The 21,545-nt window shown below is 36.9% G+C and overlaps 1 protein-coding gene across 1 annotated transcript; it reads left to right on the forward strand.

The window, feature by feature from the left end:
• The first annotated feature begins 6,025 nt into the window (after positions 1-6,025).
• LOC120068960 lies at positions 6,026-8,378 on the forward strand. The gene is made up of 6 exons (XM_039020601.1): positions 6,026-6,685; positions 6,750-6,836; positions 6,898-6,996; positions 7,068-7,370; positions 7,420-7,543; positions 8,077-8,378. Exons 1-6 carry the CDS (start codon positions 6,026-6,028, stop codon positions 8,376-8,378), a joined length of 1,575 nt encoding a protein of 524 aa, XP_038876529.1.
• Positions 8,379-21,545: the final 13,167 nt, after the last annotated feature.

Genomic DNA, 21,545 nt, shown 5'->3' on the forward strand with positions numbered 1-21,545 from the left:
CGTAGCGTTACGAGGATAAGGTTGCCCTCCTATACCCATATACTACAGATCATTTTAATTATCACTCAAGACATGATCCACTTGTATGTCACCACATACATGCTTAAGTTACATAATGACAAACAGGGATTTTATGTTTATTGGTTTGTGGTAAAGCAAATAAAACAAGTAATTGAGAAAAAATACAAGATGTGAAGTAAATATCATATATTAACAACACAAGCATTCATACAAACTATTTACAAACTACAGGACACGAAACTTTAGGGCATCAACCCCAACAATTGAATAGTTGGCAATAGGGTCGGATAGGGGCGAGGGGTTCCCATTCCCATCCTCATGGGGAGTATTTACCCCCATCCCCATCCCATCCTCTCCAATTCAAGTGGGGACGGGGACCCATCCCCGAATTGACCTATAATTTCCAAGTGTCCATAGAAATCTGGAAAGTTCATACAAATTTGATTAATGCTTTTTTTCAATAAATGGTTGAAGTATTTCTAAGAGAAGAGATATAGAATAGAACATCAAAGTGAATATATGAGTTTAGAGATTATTTTTTCAATAAACAAATCTATTATCCATCATAGATTTTACCCATTAAAATGAAGTTAAATTGGCTACTCAAAGGTACAATGTACATATCTTAAGAAAAAATAGTGCTCGATGGTAGTTGAACTCTGTGGCAGAAGAATCACCAACATTGGAACCCGTGTTTGGCAGTAGCGACATCGAGTGAAGGAAGAAATGTAGGGTGATGATGAGGACCTATCACACCCCCTCCTAGACTACCTTCTTAACTTGGAAAGATGTGTGAAGACAGTAAATGCTAACCCTCTTATGATACCCACTGTCCAACTTACTCCTGAAGCTTGTCTCCACTGTGCCAGTTGTACTTGATAAATAGTTAATATACACATATATATAATCACTGTTCACATATCCTCATCTAGACATACAAACATGCAAATTTAATTATCACGCAGAAACACTCCCAAAATTATATACATAACCAAAACAACTTTACATAGATTTATGCTACATCAGTTCCATCTAGGATTCTACTCTTTGCTCCTAATATGTACATGATAGTCTTAATACTCAAACAAAGCACGATAGACCACCTAAGCTTCTGATTCTCTGGGATCTTTTAGTTTTGTGGTAGACTGGCAGATCAACTAGGCTCCACGGAATTGACCACTACCTGGAGAAGTGAAAACATTTGAGTAAAATGCCCAGTGAGTGAATTTCTTTTAGAACATACTTACGTAATGAACATGATATGAAAACATAGTTTACTGAATAAAACATGTATATCTATGTCTCAGGGTTAAGAAACATTTCTATTTCCATAAAAGAATATAATACATCATTAATTTGTTTGAAAAACCATCATCCTTCTTACCTTAGTTGAGAGAGAGCCCTTTTGCTCGATTGCTCAACGTTGATTACCTTAGCTGATGTAAATTAATCTCAATTCAATTAGCATCGATGATACTAATCATACATGCATGTAGATATGCCCCAAAGCCTAGTAGTAGTATATACACTGTAGATACCGTCATCTCCTAAGTATCAGGGGACCCAAATATCTTTATCTCCTTTAGTATCGGATTTACTCGATAAAAACATTGTAAAACAATGTTTTAGGCTAAAATTTGGTATTCCAAGTATTAAGCAATCCTTTGAAAACATATCATAGAAATAGGAAGTCATGAGAAATGATTCATCTTAAGGAATGCTTATCAACATATGGTTTTAATCGCTAAAACCTAAGTATTGTTCATAAAATTCTTACCAAGATTTGTCATGCTTTGGACCTAAAAACATGCTTAGATAAACATACTTAGAACTTTTGGCACAAAGCTAACTAAAAATCCATGCTTCACTTTACATAAAGCTCAATATTTTTAAAGGAAAGAACCATGTGTCCAACGACATAGGATTCTTTATGACAAGGAATGCGATTGAAGACTCATTTATCAAACTTATGTTAAAAACATGTAAACACATTATACTTTAGGCAAACATGTATTGAAACCATTATAGAAAACATATAACAAAAATCATGGAAATTAAGTTAAGGTAAATACTTATTAAAACTAGTCACTCACTATCTTGTGCTATCCTCCAAGAGTTATAAGCTTTTCCTACTTGTGTTTGCCCTGTGACATGGACAAGTACCTTTGGTTGCATCATTGGCTCCCTTTTGAGCTTAACTCTAGTATTAGGGCTTAACATTCACTTAGAATTTCCTTACAACTTACCAACATCTGGCCTCCTACCAATGCACCACCCAACACTTAGACATTTAGCATACAACTTGGCCAGTTGGGCACAAGGCACACGCGTATAGGTGTTTAGGTAGGCGCTAGGATACATACATTTCACCTAGGCATTGGGCATTTGTTGGGCGTTTGGACTTAGCGCATTTTTGGTGATGGCACCCTTCCACTGAACGACCTCACCTCGCACGCACACACTCGCCAATGCCTATACATGCTCATGCGTCCTCTTGCCTAGGCCAACTGCTTGCTTGTCCCTCGATTGTAGCTGCCTGCTTGTTCATCCACAACACTTTTCTAGTTTCAACTTCCAGCTCTTATAACTTTCAGACATTATATTATAGGGTTGATGCCCTAAATCTCATAGTGTCCTATAGTTTGTAAACCTTTTATGAACAAAATTGTATGTGATTAATGATATTTAATATTTTATTCACTTTGTCTATGAAATATGTGATATTTTTGTAGCATTAACCACAAACCAATAAACCAACATCCAAGGTTATCATTGTAACTTAAACATGTATGTGAAGATATACAAGTGGATCATGTTTAAGTGATAACCTAAATGGTCTGAAGTATATGGATAAGGTTGGGTACCTTATCCTGGTAACACTACGAGTATGGCCCGCTTTATAGATGTTACAAATGTTGTAAAGTGCTACAAATGATCTGGTCCTGATCATTCATGTATTAGACATGCGAGCGGGATTATTCTATACAAAGGAGTTTGTATAAGACCGGACCATTAAATGTTTAGTCTCATTATATAACACAATTCATAATAGAGACTTTCATTTCACTAGGATGACTATAGGTAACATGGCCTTAATCCTGAGTGAATTATGAACTCCTGCCTATGAGGGCGGTTCTTTGATTTGTATGGGTGAAAGTGGCTAGATCACTGACTCAACAAGCCTACCATTTTGAGGATTCGTCTGATTGGGGAGCTGGGAACTCAGCTACACAAGATGGAATTCACTCCTTCCCCAAAGTAAGGGTAAGTAGATAAATTTCTCCCTTAAGGGCTAATTCCAGGTTTTGAACAATGTGGCGCCATACTCTCTCTTGGCCAGAGAGAGGTTTAGTCATAGTGGGACTATGATCTATTATTCATTAGAGGGATCAGTGGTACTTAAGCCAGAGAGAGGTTTAGTCATAGTGGGACTATGATCTATTATTCATTAGAGGGATCAGTGGTACTTAAGGAGCTAAATGTAACTATAGGGGCAAAACGGTAATTTGGCCCAGCTGTACTTACGAGCAGTTTGTAAAGGGTCATCGTACTGTTGATTGGTTATATCCAATGGACACAGAAATATATCTGTAATGCGAAGAATGCAGCTGTCAGTCTTTAGTGGAATTTTCAACAGTTAATGGATGGTGGATAATGTAATTAAAAAGTATAATTAAATATTCACGTACCGTTGGAGCTTCAAGCTACAGGTCCATAAGGTCCCTTTGGTAGCTCAAAAGGATTTAGTTGAGAATCAGTTTTTGGGTTAATTTGAATTGTTCAAATTAATAGGAGGGATATAATTAAATTAATACAATTATATATGATATAATTGACATAATGTATTTGATACATTATAGTTTGATTGGAGGAATAAATATTTTAATATGATTCAAATATATTTTTTATGAATGAGATTCATAGTTGTTAAATTTAATATAAATATGATTTATATTAAATTCCATAAAATAGAGAAAAAGAACTATAGTTTACATTTATATGATGCGATATTAAGACTATAGGTTATAAATATAATATGATAAGTTGGTTATCATATTTATTTATATTATTAATTATTTGGATAATTAATCTCCTTTTCTCTCTAACCACCTTAGTGGGAGGTTAGTTGGTTTTTGTGGCAAAATGGAATAAATAAAATATGATTTTATTATTTCATATTTAAATTACACGAATTGTGGAGAATCTATAGGATATATTGGGAGAGCATATACGATAGGCTCACTGTCTACACGATTGAGTGATCTTGCTATACAATAGTCTTCTTCTTCCTCAATCGTTGTTAGCTCTCAAAAAGAGCTAAATTCATAGCTTAACTTTCTATATTTGTGTAATTCTTGGATTTTATTGTCTTATTTTGAAGGAGAATTAACCCTATGGAGCCGACATGTTGAAAGACAAAGAATTGAGCCAAAAGAGAAAAAAACTAGAGTCCAAACGCACTAAATCGAGTTGAGCACGATTTTTCCCTGTGCCAGCGTCACAATGCTCATCCCAATCCTAAGTCCAATACTCATTCAACGCTGAAATGCAGTAGCTTCAGGAAAAGGGCAGCATCACAATGCTGCCTAGAGCATCGCGACGCTCCGAAGTTGAGTCACCGCCACCGTTGCAATGCCCCTTGATGCTTAAGCTTGATGCTGGAAGACAAAAGCGTAGTGTCACAATGCTCCCCCAGAGCATCGTGATGTTGCGAACATTAACAGAGAATCAAGGGCACATGCGTGCAACCAAGCGTTGCAACGCTTGACCCTAGCGTTGTGATGTTGCAGGGATATTATAAATAGGACCCTCGGAATCAACCTTGAGAGCAGCCGTTACTCATTCAAGAATAAGTCCGAATAAAGAGAAAATTGAGAGTTTTTGTCCTGTTTTTGAGTGATTTAGTCAAATTGTTGAGCAATTATTATAGTTAGCCTCGATTCTTCCTTTTTGATCAGTGTATTTTGAATATGCCTTTTAGAGGCTAAATTATTTTCTTGGGATAGATTGTATGTCTTAATTCTTGAAGGCCAACTAGTTTATTTTATTCAATTGTTGTGAACCCTTTGGGGAATTTGTTTTATTTTTAATTGAATTCAATAAATTTTTCTGACAAATTGATTTGTTGAATTTCATATTTTCAAAATCTTTCTAGCCTCTGCATTGTTGATCGATTGAGTTGCAAATATTAGGGTCGCATGGTTGAGGTCTAGACTTTTTCTGGCTAAGTTCATGTGGGTCCTAATATAATCCTTCCCAAATAAACCATGCGACAAGATATGGCTTTCTGACTTATTGAATATCTCAACAATTGAACTCTTTCTTAATGCTTTTCAGTTTTAACTTGGGCTTCGCTAAGAAGGAAAAGTTTTTAACTGAATTAGGGCTGATTTAGATTTTTATAAAAAATTGGCTAATTGGGCTATTAGAATTTCTAATAGGTCGATGGGTTCATATAATTGGAAAAAATAACTAGTACTTAAGGATAGAAAATAAAAAGCATACAAACTAATCCCAAGATTTTTCCTTAATTTGATTCAAAACCTTTTGTTTTTTGCACTTGCTCTTGTTTCTTTTCTCTATTTGTTTAATTTCCCTCATCAAAACCAAAACAGTTAAAATCCTTTTTTTTGGAATTCATAAATTGTCCTAAATTGATTCAATAGTCTTCCTGTGGATTCGACCTCAATCTTACCACTTGCTATGTTTGTGGTATAAGTTTTAGATCGGTGAAAATAAATCATTTTTGTGCGATTTTAGGGTTGAGTAACGACATCGATTCCCAAGTCCGAACAAAATTGGCGTCATTGCTGGGAGACTTGGAAAATCGGCATAGGAAAGTTTGTGAATTCCTTTTATATAAATAAAAAAAAATACCCTTTGGTTTATGACCCGCTCCTTTGGGAGACCAGATTTTGTTTTTCTTGCAGATATAGACCAAGAGGAGAGGAGAATCTGAAGAAGACGTAGAGAAGAAGTTCCAGAAATTGCTGAAAACACAACAATGAGAGAGGAAGTTCGTGAGAAGACCTTAAGGGAGCTAGTGGAGCCTGACATGGACCAACATCCTTTGTGCATTGTATTTCCACTAACCACGGTGCCTTTCAAATTAAAACGAAGATTGATCAATTTATTACCAACTTTCAGAGGGCTTGCACGGGAGAACCCACACAAACACATCAAAGACTTTCATATGGTCTGTGTAAGTTTGAGACCCCATGGAGTCACAAAAGGGCAACTAAACCTAAGGGCGTTTCCTTTTTCACTACAAGATGACACCAAGGATTGGTTGTACTATTTGGCTCCTGAATCAATTACTACTTGGAATGAACTGAAAAAGAAATTTCTTGAAAAAATTCTCCCAGCCTTTAGGGCCCATTCCATAAGGAAAGACATTTATGGTATAAAACAGTTTATGGGAGAATCTCTATCTGAATATTGGGAATGCTATAAATATTTATGTGCTAATGTTCCCCGTCATCAAATTTATGACCAATTACTAATTCAATATTTCTATAATGGCTTACTTACCAAGGACAGGAATTTAATCGACTCCGCAGCTGGGGGTGGTCTTGCTGACAAAGCCCTCAGGGAGGCCCAAGAATTGATATCTCGCATGGTTGAGAATAACCAAAATTTTGGCACCAGGGCCACTGAATCTAATGTATTTGGTAATTTAGAAGTTAAGAAATTAAAAACTCAAATTTCTAATTTAGCTTGTGACATAGTTGGCCCAAGGAGGAGTAGCTCAAGTTAAGGCTTGTGGAGCCTGTGGAGTAGTTGGGCACGCATCTGAAGCATGTTCTCAAGCTCAAGTAAATGCAGTTGGGGGATACTAGAGAAAGTACGACCCTCATGGCTCAGTTTACAACTTAGGTTGGCGTGATCACCCTAACCTTAAGTGGGGAGGTCGAGACTAAGGACAAGAGCATGACAGTTCTAACCGTTCCAATCAACCATCGTCGTCTTCCTCAGGTATGTCTTTAGAAGACATTGTTAAGCCTTTAGCTGTTAATTCTCTTAAATTTCAACAGGAACTCTAGCAGCTGCAGAAAGACTCATTTCAATGGTCTCAAGACACTAAGGCCTATCAACAAGAGACTAGAGCAAGCATGGCCAATCTAAGGACTCAAGTTACAGAACTAGCTGCTGCAATAAATCGAATTGAGAACAAAAGTTCTAGAAAGCTTCCTGCCCAACCAGACCATGCCAATGTCAGTGGTGTAACACTAAGAAGTGGTAAGGAGCTTCCATCACCCAAGACCTCCTCTGACGATCCTTCTTCAATTTGTAAGACAAACAAAGAAACTGAAAAGAATGATGGTGATTCTGAGACACAACCACCTAAGGTATGTACCCCTCCTACACCTTCTTTTGAATCTTACATTCCTAAAACAGGAACAAAGGGATGAAGAGCTTATCGAGATGGAGGTTCAAATTAACATTGCGCTCTTGAATGCAATTAAGCAAATACCCAAGTATGCTAAATTCCTCAAGGAGCTGTGTACCAACAAGAGAAAAGGTAAGGACAAGAAAAGGGTAGTGGTAAGTAAGAACGTATCTGCTCTCCTAAAACATAATATGCCTGAAAAATGCCGAGATCTAGGTATGTTCACTTTGCCCTATATAATTGGTAACAAAGTAATCTGTCATGCCATGTTAGATCTAGGAGCTTCTATAAATGTCATGCCTTATCATGTTTATGAGAATTTAAAATTAAATGATTTACAAAAAACTATTGTGTGCATTCAACTGGTTGATAGATCTTATATCCAACCATTAGGGATAGTTGAAGATGTACTTTTGCAAGTAAAGGACTTAATTTTCCCTGTTGATTTTTACATATTAAGGATGGATGAAATTTGTTCTCCCTCATCTTCTATAATTCTGCTTAGTAGACCTTTTATGAAAATAGATAAAACAAAAATTGATGTAGATAGGGGTTTGCTATCTGTAGAATTGGTAAGGAAGTTGTTTCTTTTAACATGTATGATGCCATGAAATTTCCTGAGGAATATTTGTCCTCATGTTTGATTGAGGCACATGATTTTATAGATGATATATTGCATGATGAAAATGATGATGTGAACACGTTAATTGCTCTATATATTGATATAGACTCACATGACTTGTCTCTTGCTGTTGTTGATGCTACCAAAATATATGAACCTTCTTCTGACTTTGATATGTTTGACTTGCAGGTACAAGGGACTGAGCTGAAAGCTCTCCTTAGTCATTTAAAATATGTGTACTTGGGAGAAAGAAATACCCTTCCAGTCATAATTTCCAAAGAATTGACACTGGCCCAAGAGGAATCATTGATCGACATCCTGAAAACTTATAAAGAGGCCATTTGATGGACCTTAAATGATCTCAAGAGAATAAGTCATGCCCTTTGCATGCATAGAATCACTCTAGAGGAAGGAGCCAAGTGATAACGGGCAGAAATGTACGTTATCATAGTACTAAGTTCTTAAACAATGTTGAATTACGTTGATGAAATATGTTAAATTGCGTCCATTAAGCATAAATTCTATAATATTGCGGTCGCACGCGTCCAACACATTAGAGCAGTTGACCTTTATATTTTTGTGCAGAATATGCGTTAACGCAATGCTGAGATTGCGATCATAGGAATACATTGGTCGAGCGCAACTTCACCGCAAAACTTTGCGTTGATCGTACTCACAAACATTCGCCTAATAAGAATTACCGAAACTTGGTCGGCGCAACATGGTGGGCGCATCTGGGTGAAAGAATAATTAAGATCGATGGAACAGAAAGCTGACGGCAGTCGGATCCAAATTAAGTTGATAGCCGATAACGGTCACAAAGTACATTCAGCTTTATCGGTGACAATTATCCGGTACATCAGCTAGGAATTAAAGTTGTCCCATTTGTACAACCGGGAGAGAGAAGTCACCTTTCACCATGAAAACTCTATAAATACCACGTGCATTCTTCAGAGAAGGGGTTAAGCAGTCGATTACTTCATCACGTTACAAGTTCACGCCTCTGTCTATAGTTTTCTTCCATTTTAAGACGGACGTGAGGAAGAAGGTGTGCCGATAGATCGTTCCAGCAAGCTTGGGAAAGCACCAGAAGTTCCAAGATAGAGAGAGGGCCGACGCCTGCGGAAGCGGGAACTTTGTAGATCATAATAGAGATTTAGTGTAAAAAGCCTCGATCAGCAAGGAATTGCTACCAGGCTCTCTACCTTTACCTGTCTCTTATACACATCTAGATGTGTATAAGAGAAAAGCACCAGAAGTTCCAAGATAGAGAGAGGGCCGACGCCTGCGGAAGCGGGAACATTTGTAGATCATAATAGAGATTTAGTGTAAAAAGCCTCGATCAGCAAGGAATTGCTACCAGGCTCTCTACCTTTATTTTCCATTATCATTTTGTACTCAACTCAGTTATAAGAATGGAATGTCTTTCTCTATATCTGTTCACTCTCTGTTATTTAAGCATGAGTAGCTAAATTAGTTGAATGGGTTGAGAAGTAGTTAGCTAGCATAACAAGGGAATCTTCATCTTTGCGATTATCTTATTTATGTATGCTTCATTCGTCTATTAGAGATACTCGGGAGAGTAGTCTAAAGATAGGATCTAGACTTGGGAAGGTCAGGTCAGAATCTAGGTTTGGAAGAACCAGATTAGAACGCATGAATGGAAGATAAGCGCTTAGGAATAAGCATTATTTGTTATTAACGCATCGCATGCATCTTAGAAATAAGGTATGATTGTATGCAGTCACCTTGCTTTCATGCATTTTGCATCAACGCATAGGACAAGAGTAGAGACTTAGGGATAAGCTCTATGGACATTTTCCATTCAGCACATGCGTCCTAAACTTAGGAGTATTGCATTTACATTGGGAAATGACTTGTTGTACATGATTGTAACATGATCGCAAGGTTTGACGCATTCTCGAGTAATGCTAGCTAAAGATCTTCTCAACCCGTTCATCGCATACTCATTGCATCTATCAATGCAACTATCTTTCTCAAATCCGCCGCCTTTACTTACTTCTTTTTTCATCAACGCAACAACACACCCAACACTTTATTTATTTACTTGGTTATCACAAAGTTTTCATAAACATTACCAACACAACTATTTTCACAAGTCCCTGTGTTCGACCTTGGACTTACCAGGAAACTTAGGGGAATTTACACTTGAATTTCGCTGGGGAAACTTGAGTGCACAATGCAATCCATCAACGCATATCATCCATATTTCCACTTAATAAAAATAATGCATCACCAAGCCCACGGTCCAACCCTTCAGAAGGCTCAATCCCAACTTAAAAGACGTTGTTCTCAAGGAAATAATCAAGCTTAAAGAGGTCGGGATCATTTACCCTATTCTGATAGCAAATGGGTAAGCCCCATTCATGTTGTTCCCAAGAAGACCGGTATGACCATTGTAGAGAATGACAAGGGAGAGATGGTGCCAATGCGTGTGCAAAACGGATGGATGATGTGCATTGATTTTCGAAAATTAAATGAGATAACCAAAAAAGACCACTTTCCTATCCCTTTTCTGGATCAAATGGTGGCATGGCTCGCTGGAAAACCATTCTTCTGTTTTCTTGATGGTTTTTCTAGATTTTACCAAATCCACATCGCCCAAGAGGACCAAGAAAAGACCACATTCACGTGCACTTACGATACGTATGCCTTCAGACGTATGCCATTTGGGCTTTGCAATGCCCCAAGTATGTTCCAAAGGTGTATGATGAGCATATTTTCAGATTTTATAGAAAAGTGCATAAAAGTGTTTATGGATGATTTTACAGTTTACGGAGAGTCTTTTGATGATTGCTTGCATAACCTCAGTCTAGTTTTGAAACGATGCATTGAGGCTGATTTTGTTTTAAATTATGAAAAATGTCACTTTATGGTTTCCCATGGTATTGTGCTAGGGCATTTAGTTTCTGCAAAAGGAATTGAGGTAGATAAAACTAAGTTGGATGTTATTGCTAACCTTCCCTATCCGACATGTGTTAGGGAAATTTGTTCTTCCCTTAGAATTGCAAGTTTTTACAGGCAGTTCATTAAGGATTTTTCGAAGTTGGTATTGCCTCTATCAACATTATTGCAGAAGGATGTTCCCTTTGAGTTTGACAAAAAGTGTCAAGAGGCTTTCGACACCTTAAAGGAGAAGGTGACCACTACCCCAATTTTTCAACCTCCAAGGTAGGATGTGCCGTTCGAAATCATGTGCGATGCTAGTAATCTAGCTGTGGGAGCGGTGCTAGGACAAAGGTCGACAGGAAGAGCCACGTCATATCCTTTGGATCAAAGACCCTAAACCCCAATCAAATTAATTACACCACAACTGAAAAAGAATTTTTTGCCATTGTTTTTGCTTTAGATAAATTCCGTTCTTACATCCTTGGATATCCTATCACTATCTTTACTGACCACACTACTCTCAGGTACCTAATGACCAAGAAGGAGTCATTAATTCATTGGATGCTCCTTCTCCAAGAGTTCAATTTGACCATCAAAGACAGAATGGGGGCAAAAAACTTGGTAGCTGACCATTTGACCAGGATAGTACAAGAAGAAGACCCCATACCCCTACATCAGGACTTTCAAGATGAATTCCTGTTCCATATCGACACACCCACTCCATGGTACGCAAACATGGTTAATTTATTAGTAACAGGTAAGTTCCCTTACGATATGCCTAGTTCTAGAAGGGCCAAATTGAAAAGTGATTCAAAGTACTTTGTTTGGGAACCGCCATACCTTTGGAAATTTTATTTTGATCAAATCATTAGAAGGTGTGTCCAAAATGAAGAGTTTGAATCAATGCTCACCTTTTGTCATGAGTTGGCTTATGGAGGGTCTTTTAGTCCTAGGAGAATTGCTAGGAAGGTCTTAGATAGTGGGTTGATTTGGAATTCCCTGTTCACCAACTGCTTTGCATTTTGTAAATCTCGTGAGAGGTGTCAGTGGTTAGGATCTTTGTCTAGGAGGAATGAGATGCCATTAAATTCTATTCTTGTATGTGAGATTTTTTATGTATGGGGTATGGATTTCATGGGCCCTTTTCCTTCTTCGTTTGGCTACTTATACATTCTTTTAGCAGTTGACTATGTTTCGAAGTGGGTCGAGGCAATCCCCACCAAGACTAATAATGCTGTTGTGGTTTCAGGTTTCTTAAGAGCTAATATTTTTTTCTAGATTTGGTATACCTCATGCTATAATCAATGACCAGGGTACTCATTTTTGCAACCGGACCATCGAGGCACTCATGAGGAAATATGGAGTAGACCATCATGTTGCCACTCTGTATCACCCTCAGACAAACGAACAAGCTAAAATATCAAATTGAGAGGTAAAAAATATCCTGGAAAAGATGGTGAACCCAACTAGGAAAGATTGAAGCATGCGCCTTGACGATGCTCTTTGGACGTACAGGACCGCATTCAAAACACCTATTGGAACAATGCCCTTTAAGCTTGTCTATGGAAAGGCGTGCCACCTACCGATCGAGATCGAGCATAGAGCATATTGGACCGTCAAACAGTGTAATATGAACTTGGCCCAAGTCGGTGAGCAGAGATTGCTAGAGCTACAAGAGTTGGAGGAATTGCGCTTGGAGATCTATGAGAACTCAAGGATCTACAAGGAAAAATCAAAGTTAATTCATGATAGAGGCCTTTTGAGAAGGGAATTTCAGGTCGGGCAGAAAGTGTTACTTTATAATTCTCACATATCATTTATGCTTGATAAACTTAAATCTAAATGGCTTGTTCCTTTTGAGGTAATTAATTTATTTCCCTATGGTGCATTGGAAACCAGAAGTCTGAAAACTGGGAAGGAATCGTCTTCCTCCTCCAAACTCACAAACTCCTTCCTAACCAAAATAGTCAGAGCCCACTACTCCTGGGTTCTCACCCTGAGAATACTAAGGATAACAAGTGGTTGTGTCTTCCCCTTTGGTTCTATTTTGGTTGTTGTTCTAGGAGTTCGTGATTGTTCGAGTAGTTTGTGATAGTCGAGGGATTTACGTGAAGAAGAGTTCTTCAAAGGTATAATCACTTGAACCCTGTTTCTTGTTCAAAAGCATGTTATAATTTTTTTTATGTTGCATAATTGTATGTTTTACTGTAAGCGTTTGTTTTCAATCTAAATGGGATTTGAACGATCTGCTTCCGCTCATGGATCTTGTAAATCGAGTTCCTTCACTTCCATCAACAACGAATTCTTCTTCATCAAACAATACACGATAACCATCTATTGCTCTCTCTCTCTTTGATCACTGACTTATTCTTCTTTTGTTGCTTCTCCTTCTTCTGGTGCTTCATCTTCTTCTCTTATTGCTGTTACTACTTCTTCTTCATCTTCTTCTTCCTCTGTCACTACTGCTTCATCTTCTTCTCCTATCACTGCTATTGATTCTTCAAGGTCACAATCTATCATAAAATCAACACTTCAAGGTCATAATCCTTCTCTTTTCTTTTCATTTCATCAACTCTTCCATTTAATCATATTTATTAAACTTTATTAAACCTAACTTTTTGCAAATAGATGGTAAGCAAAAAATAAAAAGTGGTCAAAGTTGAATCATCAACAAGCAAAGGAAGCAAAGGAAAAAGAAATAAAATAATGAAAGTTGAATCATCAACAAGCAAATCAAAAGGAAACAAATATAATTTGAAGAGAAGAAGAAGGTAAAACCGAGGTAGTTGTGATAGAAAGTGATAGTGTTCTATCACTGTCTATCACAAATAGATAGTGATTGAACCATTAAACATTGTGTTGACTATTGATTGTTGTTGGTAGATAGTGTTAATGGTTTGCACTCTATATTTTTTTGTTCACTAAGGTGTAGAAAGTGATAGAACCATTAAACAATGTTAATAGAACCATCTAACATTGATAGAACCATCAAAGATAGACACAAACACTTGTCTATCTGAGTCTATCTATTGATAGACAGTGATAGTATGTTCTATCATTGTCTATAAGTAGATAGTCACAAATAGAACATTTCTTAAATTCAAATTAACATGTTTTATTCATTGCTATGTCGTGCATCGATTATTTAATAATGTACTTATCAGTACATAGTTGTCTATCTGAGTCTATTTATTGATACATGGTGATAGACTACTATCACTATTTGTCTTAGGAACTTTAGAAACTATAGAAAAACTTTAATATCAATACATACTTGTCTACTTCATATTGAGGTAGATAGAGATAGAGTACTATCAGTGTCTATCTAAGATAGGCAATGATAGAGCTCTATCATTGTCTATCTAGACAGAGACAAAATACTATCATTGTCTATCTGAGATAGACAGTGGTAGAGTTCTATCAGTGTCTATTTGAGATAGACATGAATGAGTTTTTAGAGGATGGGTGACTTCAATGAATGATAGAGTTCTATCATTGAAGGATCTGACTTAGAAGGGCGGGATGTAGTTGCAATGAATGTGTGATGTATAATTAGGAAAACCATATGTGAAAATGATGACAGACATTACTCCAAGCTTCAATTTAAACATTTCTCAAACTCAATCTCAACTTAAATCCCAATCTCAATCTCAATCTCAATCTTAATTGTAGAATTACTTTATACAGTTTGTAAAGCTTCAAATTGAACATTTCTTTGCACTTGGTTTTCTACTTTATACAATTTTTAAGTTTCTTTCTACTTGTGACAATCAAATACTAGAATTTATAAAATTAACATGTTTTGTTCATTGTCTTGTTGTGTATCGATGCTTCTTTAATAACGTACTTGTTGTTACATAGTTGTTTATTTGAGTCATCTATTGATACATGGTGATAGACTACTATCACTGTTTGTCTTAGGAACTTTAGTAACTATAGAAAAACTTTAACATCAATACATACTTGTCTACTTCGAACTGAGATAGATAGAGATAAAGTACTATTAATGTTTATCTAGGATAGACAGTGGTAGTCCTCTATAAGCATCTATCTGAGATAGATAGAGATAAAGCCCTATCATTGTCTATCTAAGATAGACAGTGATAGAGTTCTATCATTGTTGTTGGTAGATAGTAATTTTGTTAATGCTTTGCACTTTATGTTAGTGATAGTGTTTTATTATTTTTAGTTTTTGGAAGTGTGAATCTATTTGGGAAAGACATTAATAGTAGTCATTGTTGAAGTATACTTGTTTTATAATGTCATTGCTATTGTTGGACTCTTTTTCTAGTTTTTGGTACTTAGTTATTGTGATGGTTTCTGAAATATACTTGTTATATAATATTATTGTTATTTCTTTACTCTTTTTATAGTATTTAGAACTTGTTCTAGTATTTGGTACTTTACTCTATTTTTCTTTATTCACTATGCTGACTGGATATAAGTGAGAAATAGCATGGGATAGACCACGAGATAGACAGAGATAGAGAACTATTAATGTCAATCGATAGATAATAGATAATAGGTAATGATTTTGTTGATTGTTATCTTGTTAGTTGTTGGTGTTATTCAAATTTTAGTTTCTAACATATTGTTAAATATATATTTTCAACAGGTGGAACATGAATTGACTATGGAAAATGAGAACAGAAACTTAAGAGTTACTATCTACTTTGGTATAGAGGTGTTGTAACACCTGCATTTTCTTTTATGTGATTAAGTATTATTTTTAATTTCGGACTATTTGGATAAATTGAAATTCAAGATTTAAGTATTTGGCTAAGTTAAATTCAACTTGATTAATTTGAATTAACTGATATTTAATTTACCCTACAAATGGATATTGGATCATTTTATTAAGATAATTCAATTTGTTTTGTGGTTGGAAGATTTAAAATAATTTTGGATAGAATTTTATTAAATTTTGGATTTATAGGATTTAAATTTATTTGGTTTAGTTTTAAAGAGATTTGAAATTTGAAAAGGGAAAAGGAAAAAGTTTTTTTTTTTTTTTTTTAAAAAAAAAGAGAATTATATATATATATAGGTTTAAACAAAACGAGAAAAGTATATTTTTCTCTCCCTCATGAAATGCATATACCCCTCCCCAATCCCATCTCTCTATCTCTCAGTGAAACCCTCAATAGCCAAACCTCAACCCGTCACCGTCTGGAAGCTGCGTGCCGCAGCTACTGGAACTTGACGCCAGAGCCACCTATTTTCGATTCCAGTCTGCATCGTCAGATCTGTCACGAACAAATCGCGCCGTCAGCCATTGATGTGTTGATGCAAGCATACGTATTGAAGTAATAAATCCTAAAATAGGCTATCGTCCTCAGGGACCAGTATGAGTAATTTTATCCAGGCAACCAAAAGATGATTTTTATCAATGATTACAAGGAACTAAAATTCAATCACACACAAATATAATTCATAGTGAAATTAATCTAGGGTGTTACTTCATTTAGGAAGTACAATGAATTATGACATGCAATTGATTGAATCGATAGACTGAGGCTAGAAATTCAAAAATCAAGTAATCCTCTCTCGAGCTCAAACCTTCCTAATAACTAATCATCGACCCAAATCTCTTCTATCGCTTGATTAGTTACAGCATTAAGACCATTCAATCGCACCCCTTATTATTCTAAATTCATTCTCATGCAATTTCGAATAATAATCTTAATTATTGGGTCCAGCGAATTAAATTCTCTCTCAAGACATCTAATTAACTTAAGTTTATTCAATTAATGGCCAGTTAATCAAAAGTATTAAGCACAAAAATTTAGAAATCTATGCATAATCAATCAATTGTAAATTCAAATACTCAAAGTAACATCCCTAAAATCCACAAACACCCTAGAAACAGAGTTTAGCCACACATTATTCTAAGAACAATAACTAACAAATAATCAGTCATCATCGCAAAACAATAATATAAACATAGAAATACGATCTCCCCTATATAGGATTGAATCCCAATCACGATCTCCTTGACTCTCGCCACGAATTCTGGATTGGTCTACAACAAATTACACATTCTTGATCAATTCTTCCCATTACAATCACCTCAAGAATGCTCTTGGATCAACCCTTCATCAAAATCTTGAGTCTTCAGTTAAAACGGTTCAAAATTGCTTTGATTTACCTCTGTACGAACTTAAATTTTTTAGTAAAAACCTCTAAAAAATTTTCTTTTCCTAGACCTGTCAGCACAACAACGTTTTTATAATGCCCTCAAAGCGTTGCAATGCTGTAAATCAGCATTGCAACGCTGGCGTCAGGCCAGCCGCACGTAGAGTTCATAGCGTTGCAATGCTGCCCAGTTTCCAATTGCTCTCGAGTCTGCAGCGTCAGGGAGCAAAGTTGCAACACTCGTTCAATGTTGGCTCCCCTGAATTATCGTCCATAATTTCCTCATTTCTTGCCCCTTGATCTTTGGTTTCTTCCTAATCCATAACCAACTTGTAATCGCTCAAATTGGGAGTTTTGCCTCAGTTTTTTTTATCATTTTCGCACAAATTTCTCCTGATGCTTAGTTTTCTTAAATTAGTCAATAAACCACATCAAACTAAACAAAGCTAGCAATAGTAGTTCTAAATTTTAAGGTAATAAAAGCATTTTTTAGATGCTTTTCAGCTGTCCGCATCACCTTCTCTCTACATGGCTTCAAGACCCACGTCACCTGTCGGTTTCTTCGCACTAGCGCCATCAACTGCTTTAAGTTGCACCGTTATCTGCTTCCGACACCACAGATTTGGGTCATTCGTTTCTGTCACTGCACTGCTTACATCAATCAGTTGTCGCCATTCAAATTTTCATGCCGCTCTTTCCGTCTAGCCACTTAAATTCCGCCGGGTCTCGCCGGATTTATATGACTTGGGGTAAGGCCTGACTTATTCGATGGTTTATGTGGGTCTTTCTTGAAGATCTTCTTTACCCATTCAAGTTTTGGCCTGAAGCTTGTTTTGTTTTCAATTTTCAAGTTAGGAATCGAGGTTTGAGGTGTTTGACCCTGTTGCTTTGGCAGATTTTTGGGTTCGAATTGGGCAATTTTTTGTAAGTCTTCAAGGTATTGGATCTCTTTGGTTGGGTATTTTTTATTTGGGTCTAAAGATAGAAAATTGAGGTTTTTGGGTTGAAATTGAAGGTCGTGTTTCTGTGTTAGGAACGTTAATTCAAGTTGTCATTGGTGATTGATTTCTTGGACTAATCTTGGACTTGTAACCTAAGGCAAGTGGCTTTCTACTGTCGCCTTCAAACCAGTTGTCCTTACCACTTAAACTTTTACTTAAGACTACTTGGACTGCTTCTTAAGGCTGTTAAGACTGATTTGACTGATTATTCTAGACTGTTTGAACTAATAATTTTATGACTGATTGAACTGCATGATTTAATTGCATTGACTGACTATGTTTACCTGTGAGTTTTCGATATCCCAAGATCATGGTCTCCTATACCAGGGACATTTATGTTTACCTGTCGACAATGACATTAAGAATGAATTATTGACAGAGGCCCATAACTCTCCATTTTCAATACATCTTGGTAGCACTAAGATGTATCAAGACTTGAAATGATGCTATTGTTGGAATAATATGAAAAGGGAGATTGTTGGGTTTGTCAGCAAGTGTTTGATGTGCCAACAAATTAAAGCACCGAGGCAGAAGCCAACAGGCTTGTTACAGCCCTTGCATGTACTAGAGTGGGAGTGGGAGAATGTGTCCATGGATTTTATCGTGGGCTTGTCAAGGATAGCTAAAGGCTATACAGTGATATGGGTATAGTGGATAGGCACACTAAGCTAGCACATTTTATTCGATATAAGTCTACGTATTCCGTGAATAGGTGGGTGCAGTTGTATATGAAATAGGTGGTGAGATTGTACAGGGTGCCGGTGTCCATCATGTCTAATAGGGAGCCTCATTTTACATCCAGCTTTTGAAAGAACCTTTAGACAACAACGGGTACTCGTTTGGATTTCAGTACAACTTTTCACCCATTGACTGATGGTCAAACTGAGCATTTGAATTAAACCTTGGAGGATATGCTACGTTCATTTGCACTAGAGTTTTTAGGGAGTTGGGATTCTCACTTGCACGTGATGGAGTTCACTTATGATAATAGCTACCAGGCTACCATCGTCATGACATCATTTGAGGTTGTAGGTTACCCAGGCTATGTCGCAGGTCTCCTATTTATTGGGACGAGGTTGGCCAACGAAAACTGTTGGTCCCAGAATTGGTGCAGACCACCAATGAGGTAATACAGAAGACTAAAGCTCGAATGTCAATAGCTCAAAGTAGGCAGAAGAGTTACACTGATGTTAGGCATAAAGATTTGGAGTTTGAGGTAGGAGGTAAAGTATTTCTGAAAGTGGCACCTATGAAGTGAGTCAAAGAGGTTTGGAAGGAAAGGTAAGTTGAGCCCTCGGTTCATTGGGCTATTTGAGATCCTAGAACGGATCGATCCTGTGGCTTATCGACTGGCCTTGCCACCATCTCTTTCTATAGTTCACAATGTTTTTCATGTTTCCATGTTGAGTATGTACATAGTAGACCTGTCTTATGTTGTGGACTATGAGCCCTTACAATTGAATCGGAATCTGAGTTTCAAAGAGAAGTCTATTCAAATCCTAGTAGAGAAAGTGAAAGGTTTGCGCAACAAAGAGATAGCATTGGTAAAGTTTCTTTGGAAAAATCATCAATTCCAAGAAGCAACGTGGAAACGAGAGCACGAGATGAGGTCACTGTTGGGGTTGATGCCCTAAACTCTCGTTGGGTTCTGTAGTTTGTAAACACAGTTTTGAACAAACGCTTGTGATGTAATAATATATGATATTTTCTTCACTTTTGTCTATGGAACATTGGATGTTTTAATTATTTTACCACAAACCAATAAACTAAGATCCCTGATTGTCATTTGTAACTTAAGCATGTATGTGGAGATATACAGGTGGATCATGCCTTAAGTGATAACCAAAATGGTCTGTAGTGTATGGATAAAGAAGGGAAACCTTATCCTGGTAACACTACGGATGCGACTCTCTTTGTAGACTAGTTATAAGTGTTGTGACTTGCTAATCCTGATCATTCATGTGGCGACATGCGAGCAGGGGCGTCCTATACAAAGGAGTTTGTATAAGACTGGACCACGAAGTTTTATAGTCTCGTTATATAACTTCGTTCATGACAGAGACTTCACTTCACTAGGATGACCATAGGTAACATGACCTAAATCCTGAGTGAGTTGGGAACTCCTGCTTTTGAGGGCAGTCCTTTGATTTGCACAGGTATGAGTGGCCAGATCGTCGACTCAAACCTACCACTTTGATGATTCGTCTAATTTGGGAGCTAGAAACTTAGCTACACAAGATGGAATTCACTTCCACCCCGAAGAAAGGGTAAGTAGATAGATTGCTCCCTTAAGGGCTAATTTTGGGACTTGAATGATGTGGCGCCACACACCTTCTCATGGCCCGAGAGGTGTCCACACATAGTAAGACTATGTTGTATTGTTCATTAGAGGGATCGGTGGTACTTAAGGAGTTAGATGTAACTATAGGGGCAAAACGGTAAATTGGCCCAGCTGTACTTACAAGCATCTGTGAAGGGTTATCGTACTACTGATTGATTATATCCGATGGATATAGAAATATATCTGTGGTGAGAAGAGTGCAGCTGTCGGTCTTTAGTGGAATGCCTAGCAGTTAATGGATGGTGGATCTCGTGGCTAAAGAGTTTAAAAAACTATTCACGTACCGTTGGAGCTTCGAGCCATAGGTCCATAAGATCCCCTGGTAGCTCAATGGATTCAAATTGAGAATCAGTTTTTGGGTCAGTTTGAAGTGTTCAAATTGATAAGAGGGAGTTCGATTATATATGATATGATTGAACGAGTCAATTATATATGATATAGTTGACATGATGTATGAGATACATTAATTGGAGGAAAATGATATAAATATGATTTATATCTAGTCGAGGAGAAAAAGACTATGGTTCATATGTTGCATATGATGTAATATTAAACCGTTATAAATATAATATGATTATATTTATTTTTTAATTTAAACAATTATGCAATAATTGTGCAAATTTTTTCTCCATAATCGAATGAGTTAGTGGGAGTTTTCGTAACTGAAGGATAAAATAAAAATGGTTTTTATTTTGCAAATATCAGACATTCGCTCACCGATTTTGTATACTGCCTATCGCTTAGCAAACCGAAAGTATAAATGACAACTCAAAGTTTCTAAACAATCGTGTACACACGCGCCTTTTCCTAAACGATCGCATAGAATTGACTAAACGATCGTCTAGCTTTTTTCTACAAGATTGCATGCCCGAGCATTTACTAAACATCATATATACGATCTCGCCTCTTTTACTACACAATCATGTACCTCTACCTAAACGATCAAGCATCGTCTATACGATAGATACCCCACTTGCTTGGTCATGGTAAACGATCGTCTCTTCTTCCTTTCCTCTACCAAATCCAACAGAGCCCACACCTCCTAGATTCTCACTCCGAGAATATTGAGGGTTCTGAGTGGTGGTGTCTTCCCTGCTACCTTTTTTGTGAGGAGTCTGTTCGTGG

This window comes from Benincasa hispida, unplaced genomic scaffold (genome assembly GCF_009727055.1).
Source record: "Benincasa hispida cultivar B227 unplaced genomic scaffold, ASM972705v1 Contig159, whole genome shotgun sequence".
Lineage (NCBI taxonomy): Eukaryota > Viridiplantae > Streptophyta > Magnoliopsida > Cucurbitales > Cucurbitaceae > Benincasa > Benincasa hispida.

Coding starts and splice junctions, on each gene's coding strand:
- LOC120068960 (XM_039020601.1), top strand. CDS start 6,026: ATGAGAGAGGAAGTTCGTGAGAAGACCTTAAGGGAGCTAGTGGAGCCT. Junction 6,997..7,067: donor ACCATCGTCGTCTTCCTCAG/GTATGTCTTTAG, acceptor GAACTCTAGCAG/CTGCAGAAAGACTCATTTCA. Junction 7,371..7,419: donor CTGAGACACAACCACCTAAG/GTATGTACCCCT, acceptor TTCCTAAAACAG/GAACAAAGGGATGAAGAGCT.